At 67.9% G+C, this 14,546-nt stretch overlaps 1 protein-coding gene across 1 annotated transcript in view; it reads right to left on the bottom strand.

The window, feature by feature from the left end:
• Nucleotides 1–1,691: 1,691 nt before the first annotated feature.
• The window catches only part of SEPTIN9 (septin 9), an 80,528-nt gene continuing 67,673 nt past the window's right edge, over nt 1,692–14,546 (bottom strand). Inside the window, 10 exon segments of the mRNA XM_058284798.1 lie at nt 1,692–3,609; nt 4,821–4,892; nt 8,041–8,117; nt 8,208–8,260; nt 8,263–8,302; nt 9,331–9,448; nt 10,671–10,808; nt 11,181–11,262; nt 11,576–11,704; nt 13,549–13,737. Coding sequence (XP_058140781.1) covers nt 3,474–3,609; nt 4,821–4,892; nt 8,041–8,117; nt 8,208–8,260; nt 8,263–8,302; nt 9,331–9,448; nt 10,671–10,808; nt 11,181–11,262; nt 11,576–11,704; nt 13,549–13,737 — 1,034 coding nt within the window. The 3' untranslated portion in view covers nt 1,692–3,473.

Genomic DNA, 14,546 nt, shown 5'->3' with positions numbered 1-14,546 from the left:
GTGGGGGCTGGTCTCACCAGCCTGGGACTGCCCTGGCTTCGGCACTGAGCACCCTGCGTCCTGGGGCTCACCCCTGCCCGGGCTAAGTGGGCCAGCTGGTCAACCTGGTTCTAGGGCAGAGGCTCCGCTTGGGCGGGTGGGAGGAGGCCCCCGTCGCCGTAGGCTTCCACGTGGGTGGGGCTGGGTCTCCTGGTCCCGGAGCCAGACTGGTCAACGAGCTGGCAGCAGCCCAAGGACCAGGGAGCTGGCCAGACATGGGGGTGAGGGGACCCAGGGCGCAGTAAGTGGACCCCTTGGGGCAGGCGGAAGAGGGGCGGGACTCCTGAGCGCCGGACCTGGCCATTTCTGATGTGACACCAGGCCTTGGAGAAGGCGCTGCGTTCTGGCAAGGAGAGTCGGCAGCTCCCTCCCAAGAGGGACGGGCGGTGGGGGTGAGCACGGGGTCCACTCTGGGTCGGGGAGGGGGCTGGCTGCAAGGTGGGGGAACTGCCGAGCAGGCAGATGGCCAGAGCCCCGGGACCCGAGCGGCGACGGCACCAGGGCTGGCGCCCGTGGCCCACGAACCTTCGGGGTCACGCCTTGGCACCTGGAGGCAGAGGTTGTGCGGGACCACCCACGGAGTCCGGGTCAGTTCCCTTCTCCAGAACAAGCCCACCCACCCACCAGAAGTGGGCAGAGAGGCCCAGAGGCGCCGGGGCCATCCTGAGGCCCCCGGGTTTGTGGGCGGCTCAGCGAGCCAGAGCTTTGGGCTAAGTCGGGCCTTCTCCCTCTGGCCCCCCACGGCCCCTGCAGCCCGGGTGTGCTGGAGGTCCCAAGACGATGGGACGGTGGGTGCCATGGGTTGAAGAGGGTCCCCAACTCACGTCCACCTGGAACTTCAGCCGTGGCCTTACGTGGAAACAGGTCTTTGCAGGAGTACAAGGAAAGGAGGGAGGCCGACCAGGGTGGACGGGGAAGGCGAGGCAGACTGGAGGAGCCCGGAGCCTTCCAAAGGAGCAGACTGGCAACACCCGACCTCGAACTGCCCGTCTCCAGAGCCATCAGTCAAGTGTCTGCTGTTTAAGCCCCGCCCCCACTTGGGGTCCTGTTACAGCAGCATTAGGAGCTAGGATGGAGGGAGGGGCCGGGGGGCCCACCAGGACACCCCCATCCCACCCGAGGACCCTGCTCTGCCCAGGGCCAGTGGACGGAGAAAAGCCCCTCGAATTCTAGGCTCCGGGGCCACATTCCCTCTGAGTTAGGTGGATACAAAACTGCTGCCAAGTGCCAACAATTCCAAAAGATTCTTCCCAAGGATACACTAAAGGAAGCATCTCGCAGAACCGCCCGGCTGGAATCCCCAGCCCACCTTCTAATGAGTGAGGACAGGTCAGCCACGCACGTCTCAATCCTGCCCGCAAACCGGTGCTTCTAAAGTCCCTGAAACTCATTTCTTTTCCTTAAGGAGATGAAACCACCCCCTGCTGTCACCTTCACGGTGTCTTTACGCTGGTGAATCCTGTGTAGGAACTGCGCTGGGATCACAGATCCCCAAGGAGGGGCTTTTCTTGTGGTTGGAGTTCAGGGGCAAACTGGCCTGACCTTGGTCTCTGTGCACCTGTCCAGCACCTGACCAAGGCCGGTCCTGAGACAAGAAGGACACCTGCGCTTCTGCGGCCGAAAAGGGGGGAAAAAATCCCCACTCCAGAGCCTTCTGGGTTTGTATTTGAAACATTTATTTCAGGAAATACATTTTCGACATTTTGTTATTTATACAAAAAGAGACTAATTTCTCGGGAGGCACGTAGCAAAAGGCCATTGTGGAACAGATCGCAATGAAACGATCCTCTTCTCAAAATTGATTACAAAGAAGGAAAGCTCTGCCCTCCCCTGCCTTGCTGAAGTCCATGGGCAACCCCGGGGCTGGCCAAGGGCCCTGGGTCCCGGCCGGACACGGGAGCAGACATTTCCTTCAACGTCTTGGCGGCTTTGGCAAAAATATGGCAAGTCAGCAAGTAAACGTTTCCCTAAAGAGTCTGGCCGGGGCACCTGGCTCTCTTGGGGGGCAGGGAAGCAAAACCCCATTGCAGGTGGCATTTGTGCCACACGCTGCACATCCTAGGGTCCCTCTGCACCCCTGGGTGTGTCTCATGTGCTGGGGCCACCATCACAAATGACAATGTGCGCCCATGTGTGTCGTCCACCAGCCTGGGCTGGACGTCTCGGTTTCCCCAGGAGCAGGCAGGAGTGGGCAGGGAGCCCTGTGGCCACTGACCAGGCACGGCGGTCCCCGGGGCGGGGTCAATCCGCTCTGCGGCCCTGCCAAGGACCAACCCCACCCCACCCCCTCGCCCCTGCCCCTTTAGGGGTCTTTACAAGGGGCGTGAGGCGGAGGGGACCCAGGCACATTGAGGCAACGCAAGTGTCCCAGGCTGGCCTGGCCGCCCACCTCCCGGGGGCCCCGGGGTCAGCCAGCCGGGGGGGGGGGGGAGGAGGGGGGTATTAGGGTTCCAGGAAGCCTCTATCCAAAAGGAGCTGCTGCACTGGCCCCTTTACCCGAGGGTGCGGCAGGCTCCCGGGGGCTTGCTAACACCCCCAGAGCAGGTTTAGCCAGAGCGTCCTGGGTTGATCCAAAGGCTAAAGAGACAGACAGACAGACACCTGCCCCGTCACACACGGCAAGGCAGGCACTGACCAGCTCCGCCCGGCCTCACCCCTTCTCTACCAGGTGCACTTGCTGGAACCTTCCCAAAATTCCAGTGTGGGAAGGCAGCACCTTCTCTCCTTCCTTTCAGTCGTCAATCGAATGGCATCACGGCGGGCACCGACAGTTCCATTGGCGGTGGCCACGAGAGGGGGTCACGGTGGGGAGAGGACTGCAAGCTCCCGTCCCGGGCCGGCTGGCTCCTGTGGACGCTGAGTTAAAGGCACTTTCTCTCCGGGGTGGGCGGGCGGCAGTGGCCCACGGCCTCCCCGTGTCTAAGCAACTGGCAGCTGACGACTCGTGGGGTTAGCTCTTGTCCCGTGGGAGCAGGTGGGTGGGGCCAAGTGTGGGTGCGAGGGGGAGGGGGAGGAAGGGGCTGCAGGCCCACCAGGCTCGCCCCAGGGCCGGAGGGAGAGCAGGCGGGTGGGCGAGGCGCAGGTGCTGCCGGGGCGTGCTCTCCGCACTGCAGCGGCCAGCACCCACCTGGGCAGGAGGGCTGGCGGACAGGAAGCCGGCTCCTTCCCTGTCCCCTCTTGGCTCCCGGCCTCTCCCAGACCTTGGGAAGGGCCGGAGACCCAGCCTCCGATCCGAGACCCCCCAGCGCACGCGCCCCCTGCTCAGTGGGCTAAGAATTAACACACTCGAGATGACGCATGTTATCTTGTTACTGGGCAGCAAGGAAGAGGGACGGAGGATGACAAATGCAGAAAACCATATAAAATAAAAGGGGGCAGGTGGGCAGGCCTGGGGCGGGCGGGCAGGGCTGGGGCGGGGCTCCGGGGGGCGGGGCCTACATCTCCTGGGCTTCCGGCTCCTTCTCCTGGACGCCGTTGGACATGGCGCTGTTGTCCTCGTTGAGGCGCCGCACCCGGTAGGCCTCGAAGTGGATGGTGCTGGTGATGTCCTTGATGTTCTGCATGTGAGTCCTGCGGGCGCAGGGCCGCGGGGGTCACGGGTCAGCGGGGGCCGTGGGGGTCAGCAGTGTCAGCAGGGGTCAGCAGGGGCCCACGGGGGTCAGTGGGGGTCACAGGGGTCCGCGGGGGTCACAGGGCTCAGCAGGGGTCAGCAGGGGCCCACGGGGGTCAGTAGGGGTCACAGGGGTCAGCAGGGGCCCACGGGGGTCAGTAGGGGTCACAGGGGTCAGCGGGGGCCGCAGGGGTCAGCAGGGGCCCACGGGGGTCAATGGGGCCATGGGAGTCGGGGGGCCTGCGGGGATCGGAGGGGTCCATGGGGGTCAGCGGGGGTCAGTGGGGCCCGTGGGGGTCAGCAGGGGCCTGCGGGGGTCACAGGGGTCAGTGGGGTCACAGGGGTCAGTGGGGGTCACAGGGGTCAACAGGGGTCAGTGGGGGTCACAGGTGTCAGCAGGGGCCCACGGGGGTCAATGGGGCCCAAGGGAGTCGGGGGGCCTGTGGGGATCGGAGGGGTCCATGGGGGTCAGCGGGGGTCAGTGGGGCCCGTGGGGGTCAGCAGGGGTCATGGGGGTTGGTGGGGGTCACGAGGGTCAGCGGGGGCAGGGGGGGTCAGTGGGGGCAGGGCCAGGCAGGTACCCTGCTCCCCACCCCGCTCCTGGGGCTTTGCCCCCCCACCCCAGAAGTCTATCCTGTGGCTGCAGACAGCAGATGGAGCAGGGCCAGGCCAGTGGCCGGGGGGCCGGGGTCCATGAGGCCCCGGGAGACCACCAGTCCCCAGGGGCCGTGGAGGGCCGGCATGGGACTGCATCGGCCCCGCCAGGTAGGGCCTGTCCGTGCTGACCCTGGACTGGAGGTCCTCAAGGTCTCCGTGTTCTCCTGGTGGCTGCACCCCCGCCTCCACCCAGCTGGGGGCTGCCAAGAAGCTGGAGCTCCAGGTGCGCGGGCAACCGCTTCAGGAAACCCGCAGGGAGAAGCTCGGCCAGGCCTGTGGGGGCGGGGGCGCGGGGCAGGCGAGCGGGACCCCACAGCCCTTCCAGTCTCCCGCTGCCCCCGGGGCGGGCAGGTCCCTCCCGGCCAGGCGGCCTCAGTTCTTCGCTTCTTGCTTCATTTCCGACGGTTGTCTTTTTTTAAAATGGGCCTTTAAAAGGGGCCTCCGGGGCCCTCCACCTGCCCACCCGCCCAGCCGTCCACCCAGGGCCCCGGACGGCGAGCCGGCGGCCTCTCACCTGATGAGGAGGTCCCGCAGGTAGGCAAACTCACAGTGCGTGGTGTTTTCAACTGCGGAGAGAGAGAAGGGGCTTCAATGCCGCGGCGGAGCAGCCCCTCCGAGCCCCCCCGACGCCGGTGCTGAGAGCAGCTTCTCTGAGGACGGCGCCGTGGGTGGGCGCGAGGACGGGGTGGCCGCGCCACAGCCATGTCCCGGGCTAGAAACCCGGCTCCGCTCTCTAGAAGGTTCTGGTCTAAGGGAGACGGCACCAAAACTGGACCGAGGCGATGGTGGGGGAGAGTCAGCTAAGGGGGTCAGAGGCAGGGGTCTCAGCTACACTCGGGGGAAGGGGAGGCCTCCCGGGGAGAAGGACGTCCTGGGCCTAAAGATGGGGGGGTGAAGGATATCGGGGGGGGGGGAGAGAGACGAGACCTGGGACCCGAGCAGTGGAGGAAAGCCCGCACACACGCGTCACCCCTGCACACTCGCCCTGCTCACACACACACGCTCAGGACACTCGTGGGCACGTGTGTGCCGTGCACTGAGGGTTACCACTTCATACAGCTCAAGATCAAAGGCAAGCACGGCGTTGCCTGGGGCTTCGTGCACATTATAGAATGGCCCCCCAAATTTCAAAGAATGGGAAGCCCAAGCTTCGGGAATGCAGATCCTACTGGGGCGGGGAGGAGCCGGAAGGTACCGCCGAGCAGCTGGGAATGTTCCGGGCTTGAGCTGCGATGGTTTCAGAACAGTCATTTTATTGACGTGCTTCACAGCTCGTGTATGGACACACATTGCCTGTGTGTGTCCCCTCTATAACAGGACATTTCAAAGAGACCAGTTACCATGCAAGAACAAAATTTACTAACTAGAGGGGGCTGACAGAGGGCATTGCCTGGACTCGGGGGTAACAGAGAAGGGGTGAAGAGACATTCGGTGCTACCCTGGGTGGAGTGCTGTCTTGTGCAGTTTTGAGCCATCCTTGCACCCCCTCGAGTTTTGTACGATTATCCCTCTTCTATAGTCTAAAAAAGAGAGCTTAGAAAACATAAGCCATTTGTCCAGAGTACCACAGCTCAAAGGCCAGAGCAGGCTCAAGCCTGGCTCCACGGGCTTCTCTCCGATGTTTGCCTGACAAGCAGGCAGGTGGGCAGAGGCCAGCCCGGGGCTGTGCCAGATCCGAGGAGCCCAGCCAGGCCGGGCTCAGGATTTGACTTTGGTTGCCTCTTGCTCCTGAGCCTACGTCCTGGCACCCACACGAGAACCACCCGCAGGCTCGTCACACAGCGTTTTACCTAACTCGGTGGGAGAAAGGAGCCCCAGGTTGGAGGGCGAGCTCTGCTTCCTGGCTGCGAGACATGGGCAAATAATTCTGGCCTCTCTGACCCTTGGTCTCCTCATCTGTCCCTTGTGGGGACACGAGAGGAATTAAATAATTGTGTCACTTATTACACTGTACCTTCTTTAAGAGCTCTGGGTTAGCGCAACTCTGCTTGAAAGTAAGACAGGGCAGGCAAATGAGGTCCTCACAAAAGGATGCTGGGATGGGCAAACACCAACCATCAAGTTCTTAACCCGACAGGATCCAGGGGCCGGGAGGGCAGGGGACTTCGCAGCCATTTGACCGGGACTCGGGATCAGAAAACCAGCTGCTTTCACTTGGGGCCGATTTCCGCTTTCAGGCTGGCTGCCGTGCGCAGAGCTGGCCACGAGGGGGCAGCAGAGGAACGCCGCGCACCCGGTTCCCCCACTAGGGCCCGTGACCTCCCCTTCTCAGCCCTCAAATGTGCCTTTCGTAAGAAGACTCCTGAAGAAAGAAGCGGCGCCAAGGAGGCCAAAGGGGGCCGAGCCCAGGGCAAACCCTGGCTGAGACCGCGACAGCAGACGGGCCGCAAGGGGGACCCCAAAGAGACGCCCCTGGGATCGAGGCCCCCGGCCCGGGGAGCACTGTAGGACCCAGGCCTGCGGCAGATGCTGGACAACACCCGGATGGCGGCTGCTTTAAAGAAACACCCCGCCCGCCCCCCACCCAGCAGCACCCACAGTGGGGGTGGGGGTTGAGGCACCCCATCCTTCTGCCTGCATCAGAGGGGCTGTGCCGGCTCAGCATGTATCGGCCCTCTCCTCCAGGAGGACCAGAGCCGGGACTCCCCCCGGGCCCGGGCCCCGCCCCCTGCACCTCCTTTCCCTCCCCTGCGTCTCCTTTCTGTCAGGGGACAGGCTCCTCCCCCCAGGGGGCCATGAGGAGTAAACGCGCTACACGGCGGCGTGCTTTTCATTCCCATCTGGTTCCTAAAACAATTTTCCCCCAAAGGCTCCAGTGGCCTCGGCGACAGCCGCTCGCTAACGACAACCTTGGCTTGCAGTGCCCGCTCTGCGGATGGGGCAACCTGAGGCCCGGGGGTGCGTGGGCGGGGGGGCCTCACCCCGTACACAGCAGGGTGGGTGCATGGAACGGGGCGCCGAGCCCCAGGCACTTGCCCCCCCACTCGCTCTCACCCCTGACCTTCTCCACTGGGCCCACCAGCCAAGTGGCTCGTCAGCACCAGGTGTCCTGTTCTCCTTCCACTGGGAAGAGGAAGAGGAGGAAGCGCCCAGGCCCATCCCGCCTGGGGTGTCCCCCAAAAGGTCCCTCCACACGCTAGGCCCCCGGAGGCCGTGCGGGCCCTTCTTTGGAAAAGGGGCCTCTGGGGGCACCTTAGGGTACGGATCTGGAGGTGAGGCCACCCTGGGTTCAGGCTCTAGGTCTAATCACTGGGTCCCGATGAGAAGAGGGACAGAACCAGAGCCACGGGGGAAGGCCGGGGGCAAGGGAGGCTGGAGGACACGGCCACAGGCCGCCCGGCACCCGAGGAAGCAGCCCGGCCACACCCTGGCTCAGGACTTCTGGCCTCTGATTCTGCTGCTCTAAGGCCTGAGCGGTGGCCACCTGTCACTCAGCCCCGGAAACGGACACACCCCCAAACAAGGCGAGGGCTTCCGGGACCCTCGGCAGGGCGGGCTGAGAGGGCGCTGCCCCGTCCTTCTCCAGGTCTAGAGAGGCCGGGGACTGGCCAAGGTCACACACAACTGCCCCAGCGCCGCCCACCCCCGGCCACTCCTTCGCAGTGACCGCCCTGCAGGGTGCAGCCCCGCCCCAAAGCCAGGGCCTGGGCGCATCCTGGGCCTCCTCGTGTGCGAGGCCGAGGGCACGCTGGCCCTGGAGGCCGGCCGCCTACCTTCGATGGTGCCCACACCGCGTCTTCCGGCCGAGGATGCGCTTGCCGTTCACCTGGTACTCGTGGTCGCTGCCCACCACCGCGAACGGGATCATCTCCTGCGGGAGGCCGGGGGTCAGTGGAGGCCGCCCGGGGCCCTCGGCGGGGAGGGTGCACCCGGCTCCCGGCCGCCCGCGGGCCCCACTCACGCGGAACTTCTCGTTCACCAGCCGGTCCTCCGAGTCCTCGTCGAACTCCTTCTGGGGTAGACGTCGATGCCGTTGGACAGCAGGTCCGCGGTGATCTGGGGTCGGGAGGACAGAGGCGTGGGCAGTGGCCCCAGGCTCGGGGTCTGGCTGCTTGGGGTCCAGGCAGCTCGGGAGCAGCCCTGGGCTTGGGCACAGCACTGGGCTCGGGGTCTGGGCAGGTCGGGGACAGCCCCAGGCTCGGGGTCGAGGCTGCTTGGAGGCAACCCCCAGGATCGGGCCACTCGGGGTCCCGAGCCGTTTAGGGGGCAACCCTGGGCTTGGGGACAGCCCCGGGCTCAGGGTCCAAGCAGGTAGGGGGCGGCCCCAGACTCGAGGTCCAGCCACTTGGGTCCAGGCCGCTTAGGGGCAGCCCCGGGCTCAGGATCCGGGCAGCTTGGGGGCAGCCCCGGGCTTGGGGACAGCCTGGCAAAGGGACACTGCAGCTCCAAGGGACCCTGGAGCCGTCAACCTGAAGGTCCCCTTGTCTTTCCTCTCCAGCTTGTCACAACCCCACCTGAGCCTCCCCCTCGCTGAAACTTTTAGAAACCCCCTCTACAGCTCTCCGCCTGCCCGCACGGCTTCCTGCAGCCCAGCGCAGGGCTGTCCCGCAAACTGACGCCGTCCCTGGCCCCTGGGCACCGACCCCCAGGGGTGGCTTTCCATCCCCTCCCCTCCACCAGGGGTGCACGCACTGCAGAGTGGGCCGCCCTTCCCTCAGCCCGAGCCCCGGGGCCTGGCCCCCGATGGAGCGGCAGGACCTGCGGGCTCAGGGCTCGCCTCGTGGCCCGAGGCCGAGGGTCTTGGGGAGCCCGGGCACCTCGGTTTCCTCAGGTTGCCCAGCAGTCCTGGCATGTGGCCTGCTGGGAGGGACCGGCCTGTGGTCCCGTTTGGACTTTCACCCCCTGTGTGAACAGTGGGGGCTCTCCAACGGCCTGGCTCTCTGGAGGGACTCAGCAGGTGACCCCACGGTCTGGCCCTTCCTCGCCAAAGCCCCCACGTGGAGTCGCCGAGGGGCAGGTGGGGGGCAGGCGGGGGAGCAGCCAGGGACGCTCCTGCACCACGCCGCGGGGGGGGCGGGGCCTACCCGCTGTTTGAAGTAGACCCTCTCCTCCAGGGTCAGCGTGTCGGCCTTGGCGATCACGGGGACGATGTTGACCACTTTGCTCAGCCGCTTCATGAACTCGATGTCCAGGGGCCTGAGGCTGAAGCGGAGGGTGCATCAGGCTCGGCGCGGGGGGAGGCAGGACACCCAGGAGGGTCGCCTGCCCGGGCCCTGCAGGGCTGGAGAGCGGCTCGGGGCCCGTCGGGGCCCGGTCTGCTGGGGATCCCTGGGGGGGCAGGGGCGCCGCCGAGCCGGGTGTGCGGGGCGGGGAGGGGGCCCCTGGACACAAGCGGCTCGGCTGCGCCGGGCGGGGGGCCGGGGGCGAGGCCAGCCCCAAGGCTCCCACTCCGGGCCGGTCCACCGGGCTTGTCGTCTGCTGGGCTTCGCCGGGGCGGGGCGGGGGGGGGACGGACACGGGGAAGTGGAGACACTTGGCGCCTGCGGTGCGCCGGCCGCCCAGACCCACCAGGCTGGGGTGCGCAGCTCCAGTGGGCGCAGCGGGCAGGCTCAGGGTGGTGGGCCCTATATTCCCACCCAGCCCCCCAGACCAAGAATAACATCAAGGCGCGGGCAAGGCCTTGGGGGCCGGGGCGCCTGGGGGGGCAGGGGCGCCTGGGGGGGCTGGGCACTTCTGCCACTGGGTCCCAGCCGGTCAGGGGTGTCGGGGGAAGCGGCAGAAGCGCCGGGGGCCTGCTGCCCATTGGCTGGCCCGGCCAGCGCCACGCTGGGGGCCACGGCCGAGGCAAAGCTCAGAGCAGCCCGAGCAGCTGCTGAGGGTCCTCGGACCAGCCCCGACCCCTGTGGGCCGGCTGGTCTGGGCCGAGGCTCGTGGCGCGGTCTTCCGCAGACCCCGTTCCAGCACCCCCACCCCGGCCAGCCTCCCGGCCCCAGAATGGACCCTTCTGGTCCTCAGCGGATGACCTTGGGGATGGCCTTGGGTTTCCCACAGACCCCCAAGCCCACCCAGCGCTGGCCTCAGGCTCCACCCATCAATGCACCCGATCCTCCCACCGTCTCACAGTCCGTGGACTGTGTCACCATCATCACAGGCTGGAAATGCACAGAGAGGGCCGGCAGCCTGCCGAGGGCACCCAGCTGGGGCGTCTCAGTCTCCCTGCCCGAGTGCCCCCCAAGGCTCAGGTTCCGGAACCGCCAGAGCGCCCCCCACCCCCGCACTCCGCCCTCCCAGACACCAGCCGAAAAGCCTGGTCCGGAGGTCAGCGCGAGACCCGGGGGCCGCGGTCACAGGCGATGCCTGCCGGGCACGGCCCGCCGCCCCCAGGCAGCCCCCACCCCCAGCCAGGCCCGAGGCTGGGACGTACGAGTGGCCTGTGGCCGGGATGAAGTAGAGGCAGCAGTGGACGCGCGTGTCGGGGATCCGCTTCTTGCGGTTGATGTTGATCTCCTCCTGCAGGTACTTCTCGTACTGGTCGTTGATGAACTTCATGATAGGCTGCCAGCTGCAGGGAGGGGCGGGGTCAGCCGGCCAGGGGCCGCGGCTTCCGGACCCCAGAGACCCCTCCCTGCGCACACCCGGGGGTGGGCGCTGGACTTTCCGAGCAGAGGGACCGACCCCGTATCCCAGGGTTCCCAAACCAGCCTGACTGTGCTGAACTCGGGCCTCGAGACGCGGGAGGGGGAAGAGCAAGTTTCCGTGGACAGGCTGGGCCAGAATCCTCGACCCCCCAGCCACGTGGCTCCAGCACACGTGGAGCCCCAGGAGCGCGGCGACCCACCCGCATGGCCATGGAGCCCGCCCTGGCTCTGCCCCTGGGGGTCCCCAGCAAACATGGTGCCCCACTGCTGCTCCCGGGGGTCCCCGGGCCCCTCACCAGTTCTCATTGTTGATGTGGTCCCCGAATCCCGGTGTGTCGATGACCGTGAGCTTCATCCTGACGCCCTTCTCCTCGATATCTGCATAGAATGGACAGCCCACCGGGCTCAGGGGGTCCAGCCACCCCCAGCACCTGCCTGCCCGGCCCTGTCCCAGCTGGGCCCATCTGGGCACCTCGGGGGGGCAGTGACGGCCCCAGGGGGCCGCTGGCCTCCAGCAGAGCTGGGGACGGGCGTCGCAGCAGCTCCGCGCCCGGTCTCCAGGCGCCGAGGGTGGCGCGATGCAGCTCGGTGGGGACCCAAGCGGGCATGACGCGGGGCCCCCTCCGTCCACGGTCCCGGGAAGCCTCCTCCCCGCCCTCCCCCGGGCGCGCCCTCCTGGGACGCCGCGTACCGTGCGTAATGGACTTGATCTCTATGGTCTTGGGGATGCGCTCCTCGGCCATGGGCTGCACCGACTTCCGGCTGATCTTGGACTTGAAGAGGGTGTTGATGAGGGTGGACTTGCCCAGGCCGCTCTGCCCTGGAGGAGGGAGGTGGGTTGGCGGGCTCCCTGGAGGGGGTGCTTCACGGGGGCCTCCAAAGTGGGGGGCGCCTGGGCAGGTGCTCGCTGATGAGCTAACGCCCCCCGGCCAGGGTCCAAACCAGCCCCAACCCGCAGACCAAGAGGGGCCGAGGCGCCCCCGCCTTCCAGGGGCTTCGCCCCTTTACTACTCTCGGGACGGAGGGCCCCTGGGAGCTCGGCTCTGGGTCGGGCAGCCAGTGGGGGGCAGCCTGGAGCCCAGGGGTGCCTGGGCCCCTCCAGCCGCTGCAGGTGGGCAGGGACCCAGGCCCGCCTCTAAGGACCATGGATCAGCACCAGCACGTCGTAAACGAGGGCCATGAGGCCGGGGCGCCTCCAGGGAAGGGGCGCGCGGGTCAGCTGCCGCGCCTGTGGGTGGGCGAGTCCCCAGCGGGGGGCCTGCCCGCTGGTGTCAGTGGGGCCAGCCAGTCCCAGGCCACCCCCAGGCCCGCCCAGGCCCCAAGGCTCTCCGTGGTGCCCCTACGTCTCGGTCCACTCCTGGGGCAGGTCAAGCGCACGGAAGGCCAGTCCTGAAGCCCGCCCGGAGGCCCTTAGGAACCCCCATATGCTCCCGGCCTCTGCTGGGGCCCCAGCGCCAGGCTTGGTAGGGAAGGCAGGGGCTCCCCAGGCCCTCCCCGGCTTCTGAATCAGGGGGCAAAGGTCAGGGGGCGGGGCAGACCCGGCCAGGCGTGAGGGTACCCACATCGGGCTTGTTGTGTCCCCCCCCCGCGGGGTCCCAGGGCTCCCTGGGAGGGACACGATGCAAGGGTGAGAGAGGCACGGTGGGAGGCAGGACAGGCGTCGGACACTTGGGGTGCCTGTGAGGTGCAGAGGGCGAGCTCCAAAGAGGGCTCGGCCCCAGGACTGCAGGGGCGGGGTCTGCTTCAGGCCAACCGCCCAGTGTCCCAGTGTCCCGAGGGCCTGTGGGGCCACCAGGAGCGGGGAGGGGACCCGAGGCCCCAGGGAGAGTCCGTGGCAGGGTGCAGAGTAAGAGGACCGGAGGTGGCAGGTGGGCGGTTCGCCGCGCCAAGGGCAGGAAGGAAGCACTCAGGCCTGTGCGTGGGAGGAAGCCCGTCTCGGGAAGGTCACGGGAACGGGGCAGGGGGCCCTGGCGGGGAGGGAGGGAAGGAGCCACCAGGCGGCCTTCGCTTGGGGTTGGACCCCATGGGGGGGTTTCCCCAGGCCCCTCGGCCCCCCAGTGGGCATGGAGTGTGGTTCTGGGGTTCTGGGAACACCCGCTCGGGTGTCCCCTGCTCGGGGGCCCCGGAGACCTCAGTCATGGCCCTGGGCCTCGGGCTTCCTGTAAAACGGGTGCCCCCTTCGCAGGGGATGGACCCAGGAGCTTCAGACACAAGAGGCTGCCCCCGGGGCCACCGCACTGTCCAGCAGCCTCTGGGGCTGGGGGCCACCCGCAGGACGAAGCCACAGGCCCCACGTCCCGGGGAGGCGGTCCCGCTGCTGGACGCCTCCGGCCAGGCCCATGGGGGTGCAGGTCCGGCCCCACCCAGGGCTCGAGCAGCTCCCATTGCTCCGACAGTGCCGCGAAGCCTCGGCAGAGTCCCCGCCCTGCCCGCCGCGGGGGAGCTTTAAACGAGGGGGGCCGGGGCCCCGGGGACGCGCCCAGCGCGGAGGCCCCTCCTCCCGGCGCGTGCGTGCACCCGGCGACACGCACCCAGGGCTTGGGTGGGGTCCGGCCCCACGGCCCACGGAGCCTGTGCGTCCTCAGGCGGGGCCGGGGTCCCCACGGGGGCTTTGGGGGGACAGCCGGGCGGGGCGGCGCGGGCGGCCGGGGGCCGGGCACTCACCCACCACCATGATGTTGAACTCAAACCCCTGCTTCATCGCTTTCCTCCGCATCTGCTCCAGGATGGAGTCGATCCCCACGTAGCCGAAGTCGGCGGGGGCCTTGTCGCCGCGCGGCGCCGGGGCCTGCTTGAGCCCCGAGTCCCTGGGGGTGTCGGCCATGTCGGTGCAGCCGGGCGCTGCCGCGGTGGCTGCGGGAGGAAGCGGAGCGTCAGCGGCAGCGGGGGTCCTCGGAGGCGCAGGCCTGCCACCCCCTCGTCCCCCCGCCTCTCAGAAGGGGAGAAGGAGGCGTGGAGTGGGAGGGGAAGGAACCTGCCGGGTCCCCTGTGGGGGCCCAGGGTTCCGGCCGCCACTCCCCACCCCCGCCGCACAAACTCACTCAACACGCTTCTGAGCCCACCCCCCACCGGTCCAGCCTCCCCAGCCCCTCCCGCGGTGTCCGAGCTGCCCCCTGGAGCCCTCCGGCCCCGGCAGGGGTGGGGGTGCCCGCTCCGCCCCCTTCCCCTCCACCCACACAGGCTCGGGCACCTGCTGCAGCCGGAAGCGGGGCGAACCTGGCTGACCCAGAGAGGGGACAGAGGGAAGGACGGAGCAGCCTCCGCCCGGGCGGACCCCATCCCACGTGAGCCCCCCCTGAAATTCACGGAGGCGCCGAGCAGCCCTCCTCGGCCCGGCCCAGGGAGCCCGCCTCCCACCCTGCCCCCCGCCCTGCGCCCACACCCACAGGCAGGACGAGGTTTCGCAGGCCGGGGGACCGAGCTCCTCTAAACAGCTGGGTTCTGCGGGGAGGCTGCGGGCGCGGGCCTCCCACCTCAAAACCCCGGGGTCCTCGGCCAGGCCTGGGCAGTCCCGCCCACGTGGGGGCCCCCGGGAGGCTCCCCCATCCAACCCGGGTCGGCCTCTCTGCCAGCCCCCTGGGCTTGCTGTCTTCAGCCTCTCCACCCCCAAGGCGGGGCCGGCCCCCCCTGCGCTCCACCGGGGGTCCCCGCTCTTCCCACCG

The sequence above is a fragment of the Dasypus novemcinctus genome, chromosome 21 (assembly GCF_030445035.2).
Source record: "Dasypus novemcinctus isolate mDasNov1 chromosome 21, mDasNov1.1.hap2, whole genome shotgun sequence".
NCBI lineage: Eukaryota > Metazoa > Chordata > Mammalia > Cingulata > Dasypodidae > Dasypus > Dasypus novemcinctus.
Note: the sequence above shows the minus strand (reverse complement) of the source record. Positions and strands in the feature narration are given on the sequence as shown.